This window comes from Myxocyprinus asiaticus, chromosome 43 (genome assembly GCF_019703515.2).
Source record: "Myxocyprinus asiaticus isolate MX2 ecotype Aquarium Trade chromosome 43, UBuf_Myxa_2, whole genome shotgun sequence".
NCBI lineage: Eukaryota > Metazoa > Chordata > Actinopteri > Cypriniformes > Catostomidae > Myxocyprinus > Myxocyprinus asiaticus.
Window position 1 is genome coordinate 29,309,429 of NC_059386.1, and position 24,260 is coordinate 29,333,688.

At 34.4% G+C, this 24,260-nt stretch overlaps 1 protein-coding gene and 1 long non-coding RNA gene across 2 annotated transcripts; one reads left to right on the plus strand and one right to left on the minus strand.

Moving 5' to 3' along the window:
* Nucleotides 1-3,700: 3,700 nt before the first annotated feature.
* On the minus strand, nt 3,701-16,045 carry LOC127433605 (immunoglobulin superfamily member 5-like). Its single transcript, XM_051685639.1, has 8 exons — nt 15,880-16,045; nt 14,147-14,455; nt 9,442-9,726; nt 8,823-8,954; nt 7,837-7,864; nt 7,554-7,691; nt 7,347-7,399; nt 3,701-6,484 (listed from the first exon to the last, which is right to left on the minus strand). Exons 1-6 carry the CDS (start codon nt 15,920-15,922, stop codon nt 7,598-7,600), a joined length of 891 nt encoding a protein of 296 aa, XP_051541599.1. The 5' UTR covers nt 15,923-16,045; the 3' UTR covers nt 3,701-6,484; nt 7,347-7,399; nt 7,554-7,597.
* On the plus strand, nt 14,366-23,461 carry LOC127433606 (uncharacterized). The gene is made up of 4 exons (XR_007895905.1): nt 14,366-14,472; nt 14,621-14,701; nt 21,079-21,213; nt 23,347-23,461. It is a non-coding gene; the product is annotated as an uncharacterized LOC127433606 (long non-coding RNA).
* Nucleotides 23,462-24,260: the final 799 nt, after the last annotated feature.

The window sequence follows — 24,260 nt, forward strand, 5'->3', positions numbered from 1 at the left end:
TCAGAGCAATGTTTTGATTGTGTCTCAGAGCCACAGTGTTTACACTTTTCAAGGTATTCAACCCACAAATGGCTTACTCATAGTTACCTCTGTATATTAAGTTGGGATAGGAGCAGTGTTGGGTGTAATGCATTACTAAATAAGTAATTACTGTAATGAAATTACTTTTTCATTGAAAAAATAAAGTAAGGTATTACTCTTAATTTTTCAGTAATTTAATTACAGTTACTAATGATGTAATTGTGTTAAATACTATATAGACTATAGAACAATTCTATATAAACAATAGTGAATTTAAAATTGAAATTTAATGTCTAATGTTAAAATATATGTTTTCTAATTTAACGCAGCTCCCTTAAATTCTTTGGCCAGTTCATTAATAATTTATTTGATTTTATATGATTTATTTGAAAGAATTAAAAGAACAGTTTCATGTCTATCCTTGTATTTTTCATCTGGTCGAGGTTGATAAGGGTTTTAGAAAGTAATTAGGAATAAGTAATGCAATTACTTTTCAGACAGAGTAATTAGTACAGTAATCTAATTGCACTGTAGAAGATGTAATTAGTAGTTAGTAATTAATTACTTTTTTTTAGAGTAACTTACCAAACACTGGATAGGAGAAAGTATTTTAACATCGAAAACATTACACACTTCACCTTTAAGCATGTTATTTCCTCTCCAATCTTTTGCTCTGATATGGTAATCAAGCTTGAAAGCATGTTATATCTTCTGGCAAGACCACCCGTGTGCTTCAGTTTTAGTGGCTGCCATCTTTCTGCGTGGTTTTCCAAAACGTCATGGTGGTTCATTAACTCCTAGAGCCTTTAGCGAGAGATCCTGCAGCACTGTGTTGACAAATAAACTGTAGAGTCTGAGTCTGGCTGACCTTTACAATTTCATTTCCATGATAATTTGTTTTGGGAGAAGACAGCCATTCAAACCAATTGAATTAAGCAGCTAATTCTGAGAGATTGTTAATGGTGGGCCAAGCTCTGACGGCTTCACATCTGCCCATGCCAACAGAGAGAATGAGGAGCTCTGAAAATTTCATAGCAGTACCTATGAAGGTGCATGCTATTTAAGTGAGAATGCTTTTGAAAAGGGTTTTACTTTAATGGCTGTTCTTGGACTGAATAAGATGATCTCCTAAGCAAAGCCATTCGAGGGTATAACCACAGTGAAATTAGAATACAACCAAAAGATAAATATGTTGAGTGTCTCATAATAAAAAGAAAGGCAATGAATCAGTCTTATGAAATAGAAATTTAGTAGGGTGTGCAGCAGTGTCAGACAATAACTTTTAAATTAAGTGGCATTAATGTTTAATTAATTTGTTCCCAGGATTTTAAAACATAAAATGTGTGTCGTCCATTTATGTCAAATATAGCCATTTTAATCAATAATATACATTTTTAAGATTGAGAATTTAATACTGCTTACCCTAGAATTAAATCAACATCAACTCATATGTTATGCCATAATATGTGTAACTAGGACAAATATAGCATATGAAGAACTACTGTATATCAGATGTAACAAATAAAAAAAATGTAAAAAAAAAAAAAAAAAGAATGCATTAAGAGGACATTTTTGCCTCCATATTTGTAATTTCGGGGGAATTTTGGGTGGCATTTTTGCCCTGAGCATCTGTTAATTTTTGACCCTGGTGTGCAGTATAGGCTAAACATTATTTTTGCCTTAATTTTTTCATATGTCATTCAATAAATAATTTTCCAGCAAAGTCACTAATTCAGGCATCTTTAGCAGGCTTCAATAGCCAAAAAGTACCATGGTATTACTATTGTTTCTTAGACGTACCATGGTAATTCCATGGTTGTCTTTGAAGTACCTTGGAGTAGACCTATATGTAAATACCATGGTATATGAATGGGCAAACATGTCGAGGTCACATTTCACCCCAAAATCAAAAGAAAAATAATCATATTTAGCATGATTTACAATTATATAAAAATATTTAAGGACTATTAAGTTGTTGTTGTTTTTTTATTTTATTTTTTTATTTTATTTTTTGCATTGTGACAATATTTGTATGGCAGTTAACCACATTTACCCCTAAATTCTCATTACCATAATATATGTCGATGTTTTACTTTTGAGTTTTTCTGTAGTTCCCATTATTCTCAATGGTGATTTACATCCTAAATATTGTAATAATGTATTTTTGTTACTGTATTATAGTCAAAAATTACTGCAATGCAATGTTTTTAAAATATTACCATAATGTGTAAATAATTTATGTTATTTACTCTATAATTATATTTTTACATTACAGTAAGGAGAAACATTTAGCAATACAGTGTTAAGAACTGTGGTGCTTAATTGTAAATGTCACAATGCAAAATATTTAAATACTATCCAAAATAGGCTTTATTTTCTTTAAGTGAAATATAACTTTATATTTCTTTCTTTTGATTTTGGGGTAACCAATATGACCCAGACGTGTTCTTGACTGGTTTAGTGAGATTGTCCCAAATAAGGTACATGGTGTCATAGAGTACCATGATATACAGTACTGTGCAAAAGTTTTAAGCCCTTGTGAAAAATGTTGCATATTGAGGATGTCTTCAAAAATAATAGTTTTCTTTAACGTCATACATAGTTCAATAAACATTGAAAAAAGCTAAATCAATATTCGGTGTGACTACCTTTGCCTACAAAACAGCACCAATTCTCCTAGGTACATCTGGTTCACAGCTTTTTTTATTTACTGGCAGATAGGATGTTCCAAGCTTTGTGGATAATTTGCCACAATTATTCTATCCATTTAAGCTGTCTCAATAGCTTCTGTCTCTTCATGTAATTTCAGACTGGCGTAATGTTCAGTGGGGGTCTCGGTAGGGGCCATGCCATCTGTTGCAGGGCTCCCTGTTCTTCTATTCTATTCTATTGGCAAAAGGAAAGATTGCGATTCTAAAATGTCCTACAATTTCCTATTAACACACTAAAGCTGAAGATATAAATAACCATCTTAAGACAAATGTTTTTGTGAATCATCTATTGTGCCTAAGACTTTTGCACAGTACTGTATATGAAAGTACCATGGGATTACCATCTAACTCCATCACTATACCATGGTACCACTACAGTACTTTTTTGTGAGTGTTCACCAAGGTGTTTCATTTCGTACCAGAATGAAACTGGAAATGTTCCATAACTGCCTGGTTTTCAGGTGCACAGTGTTTGTTACATAACAGGAAGTGTCTTTGGTGTGGCCGTAATGAGAGGAAGAATATGAGCTGCTCCTCCAGCTCTGATCTGGGTGGAGTGAGGCATGAGGATGAGGAAGACTCTAAAGCTTATAACAAGCCACAGGGGAATAGCCTACAGCTGCCCATTAATGCTGCTTTATTTATTTATTTATGAACATTCATTATTTTTTAAGGGAAAAGATGAAAGCGGGCTAATATTCACAAACACTGACTGCAGAACTCTTGGCTGAGAATGTGAGATACAAACTGAAGCCAGATTTTTTACTAAAGGAATATTTTAAATAGAACCTCCAAATCATGTCTGCATCTAAAAGAGGCACACTGTTACTTCACATCTTGGAAAAGCAGAACTTTTATGTCTCATATCTAGCTTTCGGTTTGATTTTGTCTACATATTAGTGGCTATCTATCCATCCATCTACCCATTCAAGGTTTGACAAATTACAAAAAAATTTTTTACACCAAATTCAAAAAATGTATTTATTGCTGAATTCATTTGAATATACTGTACAGTATATAGTCATACATAAATATGTAAAAATAATGAATTGCTCTTTGGAAAAGTTTTTTTTAAAATGCATACACAATACAACTTAGAGCTAGCTGAACTCAAACCAACCCGTCTTAGAACACCTTGGTTATAATTGGTTAACCAGTAATTGGTTAATTAAAGAACATTTAACTGGGAGAAAAGGCTCAGAACTGTAAGATTTTATGGATTTTAGTGCCATATAAATGTGAGGAAAAGTGCTCATGAATAGAAGGGACTTAGTAAGATTAATTTAAAATAGATAGTATTGATTGACCAAGTGATTAATTGCTTGACTGATTAATTAGCAGCACAGGGATCCGCCCTAGTTTCATGGCACTTTACTTTATAAATAATGTCATTTTGCAGTCTAAACAATTTTCACCCTGTGGAGAAGAATCAGTGATTTAGATGAACTGTTTAAGTGCGTTATGCTCCATGAAGCATGATGTGTCACATTCGATGGTCCTCTTTAAACATTTCTCATGAATAATCCGTTTTAATTGTGAGCATCTATAAAAAGGGAAGTTGTTACAGTCAAACCTGCTGTTGCAATGCAAGCATCTGATGAAAGCAGTATGCCCATATAAGGATGTACAGTGATATTGGTAAATAAGGATGTGATGTGATTTGACCATGACCCGACACCAGAGGATTTGTTTCGTAAAATGAGGACACGGATGACTTCCAGCAGATCTTCAGGCCCTCCACCGCCATCAGTTTGTCCAAGCTGATCTGGCATGTTGGCATGTTAAAGCCCAAAGACTAAAAAATGTGAGTTCATAAGTTCAAACATACATTGGCAACAAAAAATATGCAGTATGTAATACACAATTCCAAAGTTTTCTGGAAAAACTGGATCACAGGTAGAAAAAAACTAATCTAAAACATAATATATATTGGCCCCCCAAAAGCATTTGGAAACTCTTAAGGTGCTCTTAAAAATGTATGAATTTCATTGCTTTGGAAACAAAATATGAAATCAAGTGGCTCTTGCAAACAAATAATGTTACACCTTTTTTCAGAACTTCACTCTTCTGAGAAATTATTACATTTACATTTAACTAGGGATGTCCCAATACTGCGCACATGTACTTGTACTCATGCTTGTAAAAATGCTCCGATACCATAAACCGATACCATCTGATGTACGAATGCCATTGCATAAACATTCAGCGCACAAATTAAAATCACGTTATTTCCTAGTGTGATTATCAAACTGCAAAGGCTGCGATTTAATGAGATAAATATATACTGTAGTTTGCATGTGCTGCATGCTTTAAATTGAATAGATCTTGTTTTAAGAAAGTTTGAATGTAAATGTGAAGCCAGCTGCTCATACAAAGGAGCTCTAAAACACCATCATGAGCATCGCAAGCTCTGTTTGTAGCAGATGACAGCAAGCAGAGCACTAATTCACATTTTAGCGTGCAACACATACAGACTACATACTTATAGCAGCCTTTTGCGGTCTAATAATCACACTGGGTCAGGTTGCGACCTGCTTTTCAGGAGGTGAGAAGCTACCATCAAAAAAACACAGAAACAGAAAGGGCTTCACTCTCAAATAAAAGCTTCCGCCAAATTAAAACCTCAATTTAAATGGAAAAAAGTTTGACATAAATGTATCAATAATATAGTTATGTAATATTCACTCACTGTTAAACTACTACTAATAATAATAATAATAATAATGATGATAATAATAATAATAATAATAATAAATCAATATCATTGTCTTATATTTAAGCAATATCTCACATCTGTGATGCTCTGTTGTGAAGCACTTTATTTGACAAAATTAACTCCAGTGTTATATTTTGAATTGTGCTGTGAGGTTCTGTATAAAAGCTCTTCATTTTATAAAAATATTACAACATTATTTTGAAATTATGTTCTATTTTCCTTTGATTACAGTTTTAATTTATTTATTTATTTATACCCCATTTTGATGATAAAATTGAAATAAACTTTTGAATATGGAATTCAGAAAAAATAAAACAAAAGAGAAGCATACGATTTATACAGCAAGTATCAAAAAGAACTATCAGTACTGGTACGCATTCTCCAAAAATGGTATCGAAGCATCCCTACTTTTAACCAACTGGTGCCATGTTCATTGTTAGTGAATGCATGAAGTCTGTTACCTGAAAGTTCATGTTTATGCCTAGGTAACTACAGGCATAGTTAATTTAGCAACTTTAACTATGGATATATTCCAAGTTTCACGACCAGAAAGTATGTCAATATGTTTTATTTCCATTTTGAATATTATATATAATGTTTTATCGTTTGAAACTTAACAAATTTATTTTGTGAAATGTTAAGTGTGTTTGTGCTATATTAAAATCTGGTTTGATATTTTGTTATATAATCCAAATAAAATCATACATTTTTCAGTAAGGCTTAAATGTCCAAATACTTTTTGGTGCCACCGTATTTAATATATTCCCAATAAAGCCAATAAATAATTTTGTGCAGATGAAGATCACAGTGTGTGCTAGTATTTCCAGCCACTGCACATATGATTTTGCAGTCCATCGGCTCTCTTCTGTAATTACACTTACAATTATAATTTTATGTACAATAACATCATATGTGCTTCTACTGACTCTAAATTCCAACATAAATGTTCCTTAGTCAGTTTTAGACTCTAAACGATGGTTGCATGCATGTGACTGCTTAGATCATCTTCATAAAAGCCATTTTTTGCACTGGGCATCTGAAAAACCAAATACATGAGTCAGATCTAAAGTCTTGCCAAACAGTCATGCTCATGAAATTTATGGAAATATTAAAGTCAACATAAAATGGCATTCGCAACCATTTTTATATGACATACACTCACTGAGCACTTTATTAGGAACACCTGTACACCTACTTATTCATGCGATTATCTAATCAGCCAATCATGTGGCAGCAGTGCAAATCATAAAGTCATGCAGATACCAGTCTGGAGTTTCAGTTAATGTTCACATCAACCATCAGAATGGGGAAAAAATATGATCTCAACCGTGGCATGATTAATGGTGCCAGACGGGCTGTTTTGAGTATTTCTGTAACTGCTGATCTCCTGGGATTTTCATGTACAACAGTCTCTAAAGTTTACTCAGAAAACTGCCAAAAACAAAAAACATCCAATGAGCAGCAGTTCTATGGAAGGAAATGCCTTGTTGATGAGAGAGGTCAACAGAGAATGGCCAGACTGGTTCGAGCTCACAGAAAGGCTACAGGAATTCAGATAATCACTCTGTACAATTCAGAATGCACAACATGACAAACCTAGAGGCGAACGGGCCACAACAGCAGAAGACCACATATGGAACTTTATAGGACCATAGTGTAAAGTGCTAAATGAGTGTATTTCCTAGTTAAATGTGAAAAAAAATTTAGGTGGGGTTTGATTTTATCAATTGAGAATTGATTGGATTGTGAAAAGTGGCCGTTCAATACTAGAATGAAGTGAGAACTGATTGTGAGTTTACTAAATTTTAATCAAAGACTAATAAGACCAGAAATGTGTATTAAGTAAGAAAGGTCCATTTTGATTTCATGTTGACTTTAAGCTTGACCTGAGGCCTCACCTGATGTTTGTTAGAATAGTTTGTGTGTCAGATGCCACCACTGGTGTCTCGTACTGTAAAGAGAAGCAAAGTTTTCTACTTGTCTTTGGAATGAAGGTTTACAGCACAGAGTTCTTCACATATGACAGAATATTCATGCTTTGCTGAATCCTTAAATTTAAAAGACATGACAGTGCGAGAAAGAGAAATAGGGGCTTCTTGATTTGCCTTGAAATGTGCAGAGCGGCGTTCCCGAAGATGTGTTTGTTTGTTTATACTGGAGTCTCACCACCACGTCCATCTGTGATGTATCCCCGGTTGTCCCTACCTCTCATATTTTCTGGCATCCTGTTCTGTGATTGTGTCCTGAAAATGAGCACAGATTTATCAGTAAAGCCACTCACAACAACAAGGCTGAGAGAAAAGTTCATCAAATTTACATTAGCATTTTTAAATCACTCTTAAATCCAAAAGACACACTGGAACTCATTGGCTTTCAGTCATCTCTTACCTCCTGACCTCCTCTTGGTAATTTGATTCTGTAAAAGCAGCAAGAAAAAGAGTTAAGACCTGTACTTAGACCAGATGATAAGACCAGAATTACAACAATAATTGGGAGATTAAACCTGGGTTCCATCTAAAATGTGTCCAATTTAAAATCCAATGTATAACCAAAAGCTTTTTGCACTAAATGCTATAAATAAAACAACAAAATGGAAAATCCAGAGATTTCGTTAAAAGAATATTTCGGGTTCAATACAGGTACATCTCAATCTACAGCATTTGTGGCATTATGTTGATTACCACAAAAAATTAATTTTGTCTCACCCCTCATTATCTTGCAGTAAGACACTTACTATGAAAGTGAATGGGGGCCAATCTGTTAACTTTTAAAATACACACTGTTTTACAAATATAGCCACAAGACGTAAACAATGTGTGTTAACATGATTTTAGTGTGATAAAATTGCTTACTAGCCTTTTTTTATTATTATTATTATTATTATAAACTTAACATTTCTGACTTTAAACCCTCCAAAAATTGGCCCCATTCACTTCTGTTGTAAGTGCCTCACTGTAACCTCGATGTTTTCTTTTTTTAAAGAAAAGGGACTAGTCAAAATACGTTTTGTGGTAATCAAAATTATACCACAAATGATGTTGATTGACCATAACCTGCATTGAACCCAGAATATTCCTTTAAAGGTGCATGCAGCTTTTCCTCTATAAGACTGATATGTTTGGAGTATTCATTTCATATGTGTGTTATTTTAAACATTTTCCAAGAACATATTCTACTATCACTATTTCTTTCTCTTTGAAGGTTTAGCAATTAGCACAGAATAACCGAGTGTACCTTTAACGCCAATAAATTAGTTTTATGCTCAGAGCTCATGTGTAAGTACATTGTCATGAAAAGGTCAGTAGAGAACCATCACACTTATCCTAAGTTGGCACACTGTACAGTATAGTGCAAGTAGTATACAAAACACTCACTTTTTCTCTTACTCTTCTTGCGGCATAAAATAATTCCAATGATGAGAAGATACAGGAGAGCAGCAGCACTGATGGCCACGGTGACTGCGATCAATATCGTCTGGTCTCTTACAGTGGCTTTGACTATGGAACCTTAAACAGACAAAGGAAAGAGAGTCAAGCATCATGTTCCTTTTGTGTCAGCCTAACAGGTCAGCAGACTTATCCTTGCAATTAACTCTGAATTTAATAATGAATTGTCATGGCGGACACCAATTTTCATTGGTGTTTGCAGTGCCTTCTAGCTGTTGCTGATGGCAATTGCTCTGAGTGGGTTGAAACGACTGTTCTAGGTTCAATACAAGTTAAGCTCAATATGCCAAAATGTTGATTAGACAAAATTATTTTGACTCACCCATCATTTATTTAAAATATAAGATAAAACTGCAGTTTCAGTAAGGCACTCACAATGGAGCCAGTCCATAAGCATTCACATACACACTATTTTAAAAGTATAGCCACAACACATAAACATTATACGTGTTAACATGATTTTTGTGTGATACCGTGTTTGCCATCATCATTATTTAATCAATTTTGATTATTGATTAAACATGCAAATGAGGTTAAATGATCTTACCAACTGTAAGAAAGACAGTGCTGCTTTCTGGTGTACTCAGGGCAGGAACTGTGGCAAAACACTGGATAGAAGAATTTATGACTGCTGTGTGCTTCAACGAGCAGTTGGAGTTAAACAGATTTCCCTGAGCTATAGAGCTGCTATTGCAGTTTCCCACTGACAGCCCATTTATGGACCAGGACATGTTGGGCTCTGGAAACCAGCCCACGGCCTGGCACTGGAACTCCATTTGAACTCCTTGCACTTCAGTCCGATTTCCACCTATAATCTCCACACTACCACGTTCTGGAGAGAAACACAGTAGAATGTATGGTCAAAAGTATGTGGACATCCAGCAAACACCACACCCGTATGTGCTTGTTGAGCATTTAACTCATAATTATGGAGTAGCTCCTCACTTAGCTGCTAATCCATTTCTTTACGGACCTCACTGGGTCCACAGGGTCATTGTTAGGCTGATACAAAAAAAAAAGGGAAAGCACACAATTCTCCAGAACAGTTCTTAAACTATGGGTCGTGGTCCAAATTAGGTCGCATAACCATACATTTTGGATTGTGACGTTTTTTTAGTCTTTCATCATTTGATATTGAGGCATGCTCTCTTTCTCTGCAATATCAATTGAGGTCTGTAAGTCCATACAGTGCAAGTGAATGGTGACCAAAACTTTGAAGCTCCACAAAGCATATAAAGGCAGCATAAAAGTGATCCAAATGACTCAAGTGGTTTAATCCATGTCTTCTGAAATGATCCAATCAGTTTTAAGTGAAAACAGACCAAATTGTAACTCAGTTTTCACTGTACATCTTGCCATTGCAGTCTTTAGGCACGATCAAGAATTTAAGCTGGATTACACTTGGTGCCAAAGCAGAGTGCTAGATGACACTACGAAATGTAATCGAGCTTGAAATTATGATCGCCAAGGAGTCTGCTGATGTCAAGATGTAAAGTGAAAAAGGAGTTATATTTTGGTCTGTTCTCACCCATAACCAACTGGACAAAATCTCATGCAGCGCCTGCGGCTGCGAAAATTCTGTCAGAACAAGATGAAAAGTCGTTTTTCGAGTAAGACAGGAAAATAGTTAAGAGTTGATGTGGTGAAGATAAGCAGAAATATGAGTACTGTCTATCCAAGTGTTGTGTACAAACAGTTGCTCTGTACTGTTGTGTGTCATGCAATTAATTTTTCATAGTCCAATTCTAAATTAATAGAAAGACATCAGTATCATGAATAATGGTCAGCTTGACACTAATTTATTTATCTTTTTTGTTCTTTTGAAACATTATTTACAAATGTATGAACAATTTAACATGGTCATCATAGTTTCTATGAAACTTCATATTGTATTTCCTTCAAACTGTAAAAAAAAAAACAACTAAAAAAACTAAAAGGTTCCCACCAGTTTTATCTTTTTGGAAATATTTTTATTTTATTAACCATAACTGTATTAACTATGGTATTTTGGGCAGAAACTACTGTATGGCTGCCATGGCACATTTTTGTAGGGGTTACACAATATGATAAGATTTTTTTATTTATTTCTACAATTTGAGAGAATGCATGTTTGTATGCATGTGCAAATGTGTTACAATTAGTTTGGTAACACTTTACAATAAAGTTTCATTTGTTAACATTAGTTTACAACATTAGTTTACATGAACTAACAATGAACAATCATTTTACAGCATTTATTAATCTTGGATAATGTTAGTTTCAACATATGTTAACACATTTTTTTAAATCAAAAGTAGTATATGTTAACATTAGTTAATGTACTATGAACTAACATGAACTAACAATAAACAGTTGTATTTTTATGAACTAACATTAACAAATATTAATAAATGCTGTAAATATATATATATATATATATATATATATATATATATATATATATATATATATATATATATATATTTTTTTAAGTTCATGTGTAATGAGTGGCTGCTGGCAATGATGAAGACGATGACGTGAAGAACCCAAGTGCAATTTTATTGACAAATGTGATATCCAAAAAAAAAACTAATTACAAACGTGAAACATAAACATGAACTTGACTTGACTTTGAACTTGACTTGACATAAACATGGCTTGACATAAACTGACAATGTTACATTCACAATACCTGACCAGGGACACATGACATGAAACAGGAAATAGAATACAAAATAAAAGACATGATATACATGAACACACACATAAACATTACATCATGATACTTACTAATGTTAACGAATGGAACCTTATTATAAAGTGTTACCATGTTTTGTTTTGTTTTGTTTTTTTGAGTCTGTGAAAAACAGTAATGATTTCTGAAAGAGTCTATATCACAATTGTTTTAGTCATAAAAAAGTTAATAAATTAACATACAGCATGTAGCAAATTCAGTTTTGTAAGTGTGGGTCCCAGATAAACGCAAAATGTCATATTGGGGTCCTGGGCCGAGAACGTTTAAGAACCCCTGCTCTAGAATATCACTGAATGCTTTAGAATTAAGATTTGTCCTCACTGGAGCCAAGTCAAACTGGTTAATTAGAAAAGGGTGTCTACATACTGTACTTTTAGCCCTGTATTGAATCTCTACAAACACACTCGCTCAAAATCTCTTCTTAAATCTCTATGGATATGTTTGTTTACTTTGATGATGGTTTGGCCCGTCTTAGAACATGGTCCAGTTTAATTAAGAAGTAGATTATTATTGATTGTCTGCACTTGGAGATGTAATTGTACAATTTCCCTCAGGACAGCAGGACAGGTGAATGTAATGATTCAAAGGTGTGGCAGTGAACATTTTGGGTTCTATTTTGCCTTTTGTTTCACTTTGTACTTATTGTGGATGTCCATAAAATCTTCACTGTCAGGTCTTGTAAATTAAACCTCCATTCTCTTAAATGTACTACAGTAATGAAGCAATTATGTTAATGTATACGGCTGCCAAACTCCTCTTCATTCATCTTGGCCTTGTATTGTTGCATTTTCAAGTTGAAATTAAAAGGAAACTTTTAGTACTAATAAGGGCTTTAGTTAGTGAAGATATTTCTAGCTGTAAAGATTAATTCTCTGTGCATGTTCATACTGGGCTTGGTTGTAGCCGAATTTTATGTGACCATATATATATATATATATATATATATATATATATATATATATATATATATACACACACACTGTATACTATATATATACTGTATATACACACAGACACACATATGTAGGGATGCGCACCTGTGTGTCTGTTGACGAATGTCTTCCATTTAAGTGCATCGCGGCAAAGCTTACCCCAGCTCCCCTCTAGATTCAGCCCTGCTCTCCATGTAGATTTAAACAGCTTGTAAGTCAAGTCAAGTCTTTTTTTTTTTTTGTATAGCGCTTTTACAACACACATCATTTCAAAGCAGCTTTACAGAAAATTATGCTTTAGCAGAAAAATTAGCTCTTATATATTAATGTCTTCAAGTCACAATAGTGCGGTAATTTTAAAAGGCCACTGATATAACTGGTTTCTTTATCTCATGTGGTCATGACCAACTTTACACATATGTTTCAAAATTACTATTCATTTCTTAAGGAGTACAACTTTAAAGAGAAACACCTCACTGTGTATCTACACCTTTAAAAATTGAATGAAGGAGAGTCCTAAATATTGTCTTCAACAGTAAAAAGCATTGACTGATAAATTTCTGTTTTTTGCTAAATGTCTAGACATGTCCCTCAGGCATGTATATGTATGTACATACATACATATACATACATACAGTATAGATATACCGTGTGTGTGTGTGTGTGTGTGTGTGTGTGTGTGTGTATATATATATATATATATATATATATATATATATATATATATATATATATATGTGTGTGTGTGTGTATGTATATATATATATATATATATATATATAATTTCATGAGTTCAATCATATTTGTTAAGCTATATGAATTCATCAGAAAGTTATTTGAAATATCAGACAGAAAGACAAAATTTCAATAGTTAATTTTTGTGAAAAATAATGAATAAACTGATGATATTTAAAGTGTAAAGGCATTGCTTTTATATTGTGTCACTGGTGTAATTGGACAATTAAATACTAAGATGCTTAATTTTAAATGAACCCATTTTTTAAGGTTACCCAGAATAACATTTTGCTAACACTATACAATAAGTTTTCATTCGTTGACATTAGTTAATGCATTAGGTATCATGAACTAACAATGAACAATATATTTTTTACAGTGTTTATTTATCTTTGTTTATGTTAGTTAATAAACATACAGTTGATCATGTTAGTTCATGTTAGTTCATAGTGCATTAACTAATAGTAACATATACAACTTTTGATTTTAAAAGTGTATTACTATATATTGAAATTAACATTAACTAAGATTAATAAATGCTGTAAAAGTATTTTCATTGTTAGTTCATGTTAACTAATGTTGTTAACTAATGTTAACAAATGGAACCTTATTGTAAAGTGTTACCAAAATTTGTATAATTAAATGTAATAATAAAATAGCAAAAATCTACGTGTCGTAGATCAAAACCAAGCATGGGAATTGCATGCTGATTAAGCTGGTCTTTTAACCAGGGAAGCACAATTGTTGTTAGATTGTGCATGGAAATGCACTTATTTTAGAGGTTTATATGCATTCTGTGGCATGAAGCATGAGTGGAAATGAGTACAAATAAAACGTAAAAAACTGCTCACCTTGTACAGACAGTTTTGCCATTCGAGGGTCCCCACCCAAAACCTGACAGGTGACTTCACCAGCATCATCTCTCTGTACAGTGCTTATAATAAACTCCCACTTAAAATTTCCAGGCGTGGTAAGATTTCTGGCAGAAAAACGTTCCATACTGTTCAACACCCCCGTTCCCATAATGGTGAGAACTAAGCGTCCGTTGACCATCCAGGTCATGACAGATGGGGGCAGAGATGTGCTGCAGTTAAAACGAGCTTGTGAACCGCGGAGGACAGCTGCATTTTGAGGCTCTAGTTGCACCTGAGCGGCCACTCCTGCAGTGCAAAACACAGTCAGTTCATTAAAACTCACATGCTTTTGTTTATCTTCTCTCTGCTTAGTTTGTTTAGCCTCATGTTGTTTCAAACATGTATGATTATCTTTCTTTCACTGAACACAAAAGGAGATGTTTTGAAGAATGTTCACACTTCTCTTTTCAGTGCAACAAATTCATATAGTGACAGGGGCCGGCAAGCTCTGAAAAAAGTAAGAAAGTCATACCATTTTGGAACAACACAAGGGTGAGTAAAGGATTACATAATTTTCATTTTGGGGTGAAATATCCCTTTAAATGTTTTCCTGGAAAGCAAAAGACAAATGTTTTTTGATAAAACTTGGTGTTTGTTCTGTACTTTAAAACTGCAGTGATAAAGTGCCTGTTCAGACTTGCAGCAGTACTAAAAAATACACCATTTACATTGTTGAATGCCTTCAGAAACAAAGAGAAAGGGGGCCTGGGTAGCTCAGCGAGTATTGACTCTGACTACCACCCCTGGAGTTGCGAGTTCGAATCCAGGGCGTGCTGAGTGACTCCAGCCAGATCTCCTAAGCAACCAAATTGGCCTGGTTGCTAGGGAGGGTAGAGTCACATGGGGTAACCTCCTCGTGGTCGCTATAATGTGGTTCTCACTTTTGGTGGGGTGCATGGTGAGTTGTGCGTGGATGCCACGGAGAATAGCGTGAAGCCTCCACACACGCTATGTCTCCGCGGTAACGCGCTCAACAAGCCACGTGATAAGATGTGCGGATTGACGGTCTCAGACGTGGAGGCAACTGAGACTCGTCCTCCGCCACCCGGATTGAGGTGAGTCACTACACCACCACAAGGACTTAGACCACATTGGGAATTGGGCATTCCCAATAGAGAGAAGAAAAAAAAAACAAACAAAAAAAAAACAAAGAGAAAGACCAAATTAACGATCATGTAGTCTTCAGTAAAGTTCTCAATGAAAATCCATGAAATGCACTCTGCTCTGGTTTCTCCTCTCTTTAGAAATAAAATCAAGATGCATAATTTCGAACCAACTAAATATTTTAGAGATGAGCAGATCTAGAAATAATATATTCACTTTAAAAATGTCTATGACTTTGTACAATGTTAAAATGATTTTATAATCATGTTATAACAACATGTTTGTTTCCATTCTTTTCATTTAATAATTTCTATAAAAAATATTTTATACATTTAAAGAGTTTCAACTTGATTTTCTTTATCAGTATTTAATTTAAAAAGGGGTCGAACTTTGGCTCTATTTTTGATTTTTCACAATTAAACTAAAGTTTTCAATTTTAGTAGGAAGTTTATTCAAGTGAAATTTATTTTATTAATCTCAATGACTGTTTTACTGTCCAAAATTGAACAAATTCCCTTACATTTCCAGAACGTGGGAACCCTGAAGAGATTAATATGTAAACTCACCCTTCATCATCAGAAGAAAAAGCCCCAGTCTGAAAAAATCCATGTTTCTTGTCACACCAACATCCAAACCCTAAAATAAATAAAAAGCATTTAGAAACCCATGGCAATTGATGGGATGACCAATTCTGAAGCTTCAAAATGAATGCTATGTTCATTTGATTCTCTTCAAACCTCAGTCAGGAATTTTGTTTTTCTAGGTGTGTCTTTGTCATGAACATTTTTTGGTTTGATTACAAGGTATGCGTAGATTCTTTGCATGTTTCACAAACCTCAGATTATTCTATCTCTTTTTTATAATCAAACTAGGAAAATATTAAGTTCTTATAATCAATCTAGTTTAGCAGTTCTGTTTAAAACATAACTATTATATTATTAATATCCACAATGCTCCTGCCTCATTGGCTGGAGAGTCTTAAAATAAAATCTTTATTAAGAAATTATGATACTAAACAGTGTCTGCACTCCCTTATGAAATAATTATGTAATCTTGCTACTGTAAAAGAGTTCAAGCCCTTTATTATTACTACAATATTTGTTCAGTACACCATCTACAACAGCATCTACTAGGTAAATAGCGACAGATACATTTTTAACATACATGAAAAGTGAAATTAAATATTATTATAGGAAGTAAACTTCAGTATTAGTATACTGTGCCTACATTAAAAAAAGTTCCAGGGTTTTATCCGGGAACATTGTTCTTTAGATTACCTATGTCACCTGTCTGCCTATATGGGAGGGCCAAAGTCCACCTGCTTGCCTTTCATCTTAATCAAGATCAAAGAGAGACAAGACTTCTATTGCATCTCCACACAGTCGAAACCCATTGAGCCATTCTTGCATATGGGTGCTCTAGATCAAGTGATAATTTGAAGTCAGTGATTAATTACGTGTCAAATAAATGGCCTGTCTACCCAAAAGATTCTTCTGGGGTCTATGAGCCTATAACCCATCTGTTTGGGCTCACATGAGGTTGTAACTGAATGTATTTTATTGAAATCTTACGAAAGAAATGGATAAACGCAGTTTCAATGATACAATCATTGTTTGTTTGAAAAGAGAAGCACTGACAATCAGTACTGTGGTCATTCCTGGATCTTACCAGATATACAGTGGGATCCAAATGTCTGAGAGAACGTTAAAGGTGCACTCAGTGTTTTTTTTCCTCATTAAAAACGTTTAACTCCTAAAGACATTAATTGTAATTTTGCAGTATATTTAGGAAATCACAACCACTCACATTAAAATGAAGACTCCAGTCATATCAGTAACCTTATAAAAGCTGTTTTATTCTACATTTGCAGTTTGGTTTTAGGCCCAACTCTACAGAAACTGCAAACTGTTATTTTTTGGAAACGTAAGATGTTCTTTAGATCAGGGGCATGTTGTATGAGCAGTTTTTATTTACCTGAAAAAGGTATTCAATACTGTTTACCATGATATTCTTCTGTCTAAATGAACTGCTTTTAATTTTTGTAATCAAACATCTGAGTGGTTTGACTCTTACCTATAAAAAAAGAGAGTAATGTGTGATTATTGATCGGGGGGGGAATTATCTTTTATTAACAATAAAACTAGGAATACCCCAAGGTTCAATTTTAGGTCCATTGCATTTTAGTTTATTTATAAATGATTTGCCAAATTGCTGCCCAGATATTAAGTGTAAGCTTTCTGCTGACGACACCATTTTTTACACGTCAGCTAAAACACCAGCAAAAGTAGCTGAGATTTTAAATGCAAACTTGGAGGGGATATCTCAGTGGCTCCAAAATAACCACCTCACTTTGAATGTCAGAAAAACAGTTTCTGACATTCACACACAGCATGTGTTTCTCTAATAGAAAACAAAAAGGAACAATGAAAATTAAGATACAAATAAAAAAATTGCAGAGGTAAAAGAATTCAATTTCTTAAGTATTACTTTAGATTCTCAGTTCACATTTGATAGACACGTAAAGAAACTTTAAAAAAAGATAAAGATTAACTTTCATTGTTTCAAATATATTAGACAGTGCATTTCCAAGCAGGCGGCTTTTTTTTTATGCATTCAGTGATTTTGTCGCATATTTCATATTGCATTACAGTTTGGACTCAAACAAGTGAATCCACAGTAAATCATATAATGTCACTTTACAATCTGGCTTTAAAAATCATGGACAATAAACCAAATCAATCATCACTGCAATATTTAACAAAACAACATTTTCTTAGTTTTAATTTTTTTGTATAAATGTACATAAAAATTTACATAAAATTGGTGTATAAATGTATCCACAATAAAGCCCCACAGGTATTATGTAAATTGCTAAATAGACAGAATGGTAGTAGAACAACAAGGAGCACAGTGAATGGTAACTGTAGGGTTGACTATCATAGAACAACTCAGGGGCAAAGGGCCTTTTCTGTGAAGGGTTCCCAACTCTGGAGCATGTTACCATCTGAAATAAAATCAATAACAGACTAAAATCTTTCATAATATTGGTTAAGCGCGGGTTTAAAAGAAACCAGACCTGTACTAATTTTACTATATGTATATATATGTATATATATGTGTGTGTGTGTGTGTGTGTGTGTGTGTGTGTGTGTGTGTGTGTGTGTGTGTGTGTGATTAGTTTATATTGCTTGATTTATGTAGTTTTTAGTGAAAAAAGCCTATCTAGGGACCTGAGATGCAAATTAGCATGTGCTATAATTTTTATGTACAATGCATCTTTTTAAATTTTTGTACTGTCCCTATACAAATAAACCAATATATAAATAAATACAAATTGTACAGCATTCAGAGAGGGACATATGCAAACAGGTAATGATAACATCATGCCTGAAACGCATATTCCTGTTCAACACATGTATCACATGTACTGTTGCCCTTAAGGAGACATTTGGTTTCTTCACCTACATGACAATAAACGAACTTTAACTTAGATTTGACTGTTTGTGCCACCAGACATCACTCAATCACTGCAGATAAACACAAACCAAACCCTTAACTGGAATGTAAATTCCAGTCAAGCAAACTGTGTAAGATTTTATGACTGAGTGGACCGGTTTTTGGATAATGAAGAATACAAATGTACTCAACTTAATGTTGTTCCAAATCTGTTTGACTTTCTTTATTAGATGTTAGGAAGAATGTTAGGGGCTGACAGCCTCAGTCTCCATTCACTTTCGTTGTATGGAAAAGAGCAGCGAGTGTCAACATCTTAGAGATTTCTCCTTTTGTGTTCCACGGAAGAAAGTCTTTTGGGTTTGTAACGGCATGAAGGTGTGTAAATGATTACAGATTTTTGTATTTTGGGGTGAACGATCCCTTTAAGTGTATTCTAGGGGGTATTGGGATTTCGCTTTTACTTTATTAAATGTATAAAACATAAATTACGACTTATTAAATACGACTCATGTTTTGCACTGCAGTTATTTCTTTTGAACTCTTCAACATATTGTCCTGAACTGAAACGTTCAGCGAAGCAAAAGCACTTTTATACAGGACCTTGAAAGACAGAGACACTGCGTTTAAGGTCTTAGAGGAATAGTTCACCTAAAAATGAAAATTCTCTCATCATTTATTCACCCTCATGCCATCCCTGATGTGTATGACTTTCTTTCTTCTGCAGAACACAAATGATGATTTTAGAAGAATATTTCAGCTCTGTAGGTCCATACAATGCAAGTGAATGGTGACTAAAACTTTGAATCTCCAAAAAGCACATAAAGGCAGCATAAAAGCAATCCATACGACTCCTGTGGTTCAATCCATGTCTTCTGAAGCAATCCAATCGGTTTTAAATGTAAACAGATCAAAATTGAACTTATTTTTCACTTTATATCTTGCCATTGTAGGTTCTAGGCACAATCATGATTTCAAGCTCGATTACACTACATCTGTTTGCACACAAAGCCAATTGGATCGCTTCAGAAGACATGGATTAAATCACTGGAGTCTTATGGATTGCTTTTATGCTGCCTTTATGCTTTTTTGGAGATTCAAAGTTTTGGTCACCATTCACTTGCATTGTATGGACCTACAGAGCTGAGATATTCATCTAAAAATCTTTGTTTTTGTTCTGCAGAAGAAAGAAAGTCATACAAACCTGGGATGGCATGAGGGTGAGTAAATGATGAGATAATTTTTATTTTTGGGTGAACTTTCCCTTAAAGGGTTTAGGAACGTGTTATTCAGGGATACTGCTACAGGCAGGCTTCAGGCAGATGGTAATACCGTTGTATTTTATTTTTATTTTTTTTCTTCTCCACATCATGAAGAAAGTGTTTGGCTCATGATGAAAATAATTCTGTTACATTTGTTTGTTTTTATCCGGTAGTATTTTGACGGATACTATCAATTTTTTCAGCCAAGATACATTAATATGACAAAACAGACGAGTACTGAGTACAAAACTGAGTGATGGGCTGCGTTGCATCCGCAATGACTTTGCTTTTGTCGCTCTCTAGTGGTGTAAAAATAAAAGCAAACGACCGATTATCAGTTGTTTTAGATTAGAACATATAAACTTCTTAATTTTAGTGAAGAGATGTGTGTCATTCAGCATGGTGATAATAAATTGACTTAATGAAGAGTTTGCTGTCTTTTGGAAATCTAACAAAAATGAACCCATTTGCGGCCAGGGGGCATCGCTTTTATTTGCCCCATATCAAATTTTGACAATCAAATCAGTCTGTTCTTGGAGATTCTTGCGAAATGGTCCGTTTATTTGTGATGATATACAATTACATGACTTTTCTATATTCAAAACATAATGTGTGTATTTATTACGTTTAATAAAACAACTGATGTAGTGTGATAGAAGTTTAGGCCTACATGAAAATATATTCAGTTTGACGTAATTACATCTCATATATGGTAAGTGTGTGTGTGTGTGTGTGTGTGTGTGTGTGTGTGTGTGTGTGTGTGTGTGTGTGTGTGTGTGCTGTAGGCAGACTGAGGGAAGCTCTTAAACACAAACAGCAGTATTGTATGGAAAAACCCCTGTGTTGCAAACAGGAAATCATCTATAGGACGGGGGAGGGGAATCCCCAAGACAATCTCAGACCCTCACTGTGTTTTTAAGGCACTAAATATCAATATATAGTCTTTACATTCACTGCTGTGTCCCTCATTATGGTCTAAAGTTACTGACTTCCAACTGTTCTTTTGTTATTCAACTGATTACATCAATTGTCATTGTGATTTCACTACAGTTTGAGGCGATAAGCTTCATCACAAAAGAAAAGTTGGTCAGCCATGATGATTGTCTAAGAAAGATGCATGTCTAAGGAGTGTCTTGGAACTGTTAAGGCAATCTCCATTGTGATACTCGATCACAGCAGGTTTCTGTATCCTTCTGTGAAAATTAACCACTGACATTGGCCTCTGGTGGCTACAGTTTTGTCATATATGTTGTGTATTCTGTGCATGTTTTTGCCGAATAGCACAGGTTTAAATAGAAATAGACATTCTTGATTGATTGCTTAAATATCATAAAGAAGTTAAATAAATAGGTAATGTATATATATATATATATATATATATATATATATATATATATATATATATATATATATATACATTATACTATATATATAAGTCTGCGACCACTAGTAAAAATGTTTATATTTTGCATTTTCTTATTTTATACAACATTTTTCACTACAGATTGTATTATCAGCATAACATTTTGGTTGATAAATTAAGGAAGGAAAGGAGTTAACATGGTCAAATTCACAGATTTGCTTGTATTTGATTAGTGACCTTAAAAATCCTGCAAAATCTTACATTTATTCTTCATTTTATGTCATAACTTTTGTTTGCTTTACTTTTTTTCCAAATTCCTAAAACTTTATTTCCAGGTTTGATAAATTATAATATTTTATATATATATATATATATATACAGTTGTGCTCAAAGGTTTGCATACCCTGGCAGAAATTGTGAAATTTTGACATTGATTTTGAAAATATGACTGATCATGCATGTCTTTTATTTAAGGATAGTGATCATATGAAGCCATTTATTATCACATAGTTGTTTGGCTCCTTTTTAAATCATAATGATAACAGAAATCACCCAAATGGCCCTGATCAAAAGTTTACATACCCTTGAATGTTTGGCCTTGTTACAGACACACAAGGTGACACACACAGGTTTAAATGGCAATTAAAGGTTAATTTCCCACACCTGTGTCTTTTTAAATTGCAATTAGTGTCTGTGTATAAATAGTCAATGAGTTTGTTAGGTCTCACGTGGATGCACTGAGCAGGCTAGATACTGAGCCATGGGGAGCAGAAAAGAACTGTCAAAAGACCTGCGTAACAAGGTAATGGAATTTATAAAGATGGAAAAGGATATAAAAAAGATATCCAAAGCCTTGAAAATGCCAGTCAGTACTGTTCAATCACTTATTAAGAAGTGGAAAATTTGGGGATCTCTTGATACCAAGCCAAGGTCAGGTAGACCAAGAAAGATTTCAGCTACAACTGCCAGAAGAATTGTTCGGGATACAAAGAAAATCCCACAGGTAACCTCAGGAGAAATACAGGCTGTTCTGGAAAAAGATGGTGTGGTTGTTTCAAGGAGCACAATACAACGATACTTGAACAAAAATTAGCTACATGGTCGAGTTTCCAGAAAGAAGCCAATGCCACAAAAAAGCCTGGTTACAATATACCAGACAACACCTTGACACGCCTCACAGCTTCTGGCACACTGTAATTTTGAGTGATGAGACCAAAATAGCTTTTTGGTCACAACCATAAGCGCTATGTTTGGAGAGGGGTCAACAAATATTGTGGCCCTTGAAACAACCACACCGTCTTTTTCCAGAGCAGCCTGTAGTACTCATTGACTATTTATACACAGACACTAACTGCAATTTAAAAAGCCACAGGTGTGGGAAATTAACCTTTAATTGCCATTTAAACCTGTGTGTGTCACCTTGTGTGTCTGTAACAAGGCCAAACATTCAAGGGTATGTAAACTTTTGATCAGGGCTATTTGGGTGATTTCTGTTATCATTATGATTTAAAAATGAGCCAAACAACTATGTGATAATAAATGGCTTCATATGATCTCTATCCTTAAATAAAAGACAGTTTTTCTGCATGATCAGCCATATTTTCAAAATCAATGCCAAAATTTCACAATTTCTGCTAGGGTATGCAAACTTTTGAGCACAATATATATATATATATATATATATATATATATATATATATATATATATATATATATATATATATATATACTGTGTATACACTCACCTAGCACTTTAATAGTAACTCTATGTCTTAATAAAGTGCCCGACATGGTCTTCTGCTGTTTAGCCCATCCGCCTCAAGGTTCAAAGTGTTGTGCATTCTGAGATGGTATTCTGATCTCTGCAATTGTACAGAGTAGCCTTTCTGTCAGCTCGAACCAGTCTGGCCATTCTCTGTTGACCCCTCTCCTTAACAAGGCGTTTCCATCTGCAGAACTGCTGCTCACTGGATCTTTTTTGTTTTTGGCACCATTTGGAGTAAATTCTACAGAATGTTGTGTGTGAAAATCCCAGCCCATCTGGCACCAACAATCATGCCACGGTCCAAATCACTGAGATCACATTTGTTTCCCATACTGATGGTTAATGTGAACGTTATCTGAAGCTCCTTACCCATATTTGCATGATTTTTACTGTTGCCAGACGACTGGCTAATTAGATAATCACATGAATAAGTAGGTGTACAGGTGTACCTAATGAAATGCTCAGAGAGAGAGAGAGAGAGAGAGAGAGAGAGAGAGAGAGAGAGAGAGAGAGAGAGAGTGTGTGTGTGTGTGTGTGTGTGTGTGTGTGTGTGTGTGTGTGTGTGTGTGTGTGTGTGTGTGTGTGTGTGTGTGTGTGTGTGTGTGTGTGTGTGTGTGTGTGTGTGTGTGGATAGATAAATCTACAGTTTATTTTGCTGTAGCTCAACTGGTAGGGCATGGCGCAAGCATCACCAAGGTCATGGGTTTGATTCCCAAGGAACACACATACTGATAAAATGTTTACCTTGAATGCACTGTATGTTGTTTTGTTGGATAGATGCATTTGCTAAAGACCATTGTAAATGTATGTTACATCAAACATAGCAAACAAAAGACAAAGGATAATTTTTTTTTAGTGCATAACATATTAAACCATGGTAGCATAATTTTCCAGTATCAGATGTAATTAAAGGGATGAAGAGAGGTATACAGTGATGTTCATACAGAAAAACACTCTAAATCTCCTTTAATGCATCAACTCCATATATCAACGAATCAATAAATGCTTTCATTTATAATGCTAAATCTGTATAACAGACAGTTCTCTGCTGACGAGCTCCCTCTGTCTGCTCCTCTCTCACTGACCCCTGCCGCATCTCACAGT

What these genes read in the sequence shown, in the direction of transcription:
- LOC127433605 (XM_051685639.1), bottom strand. Translation starts at nt 15,922, where the DNA reads ATGGATTTTTTCAGACTGGGGCTTTTTCTTCTGATGATGAAGG. An exon ending in GGCAAAACTGTCTGTACAAG is followed by an intron (nt 9,727 to 14,146) that starts GTGAGCAGTTTT and finishes GTTTCTCTCCAG; the next exon opens with AACGTGGTAGTGTGGAGATT. An exon ending in CACTGTCTTTCTTACAGTTG is followed by an intron (nt 8,955 to 9,441) that starts GTAAGATCATTT and finishes TGTCTGTTTAAG; the next exon opens with GTTCCATAGTCAAAGCCACT.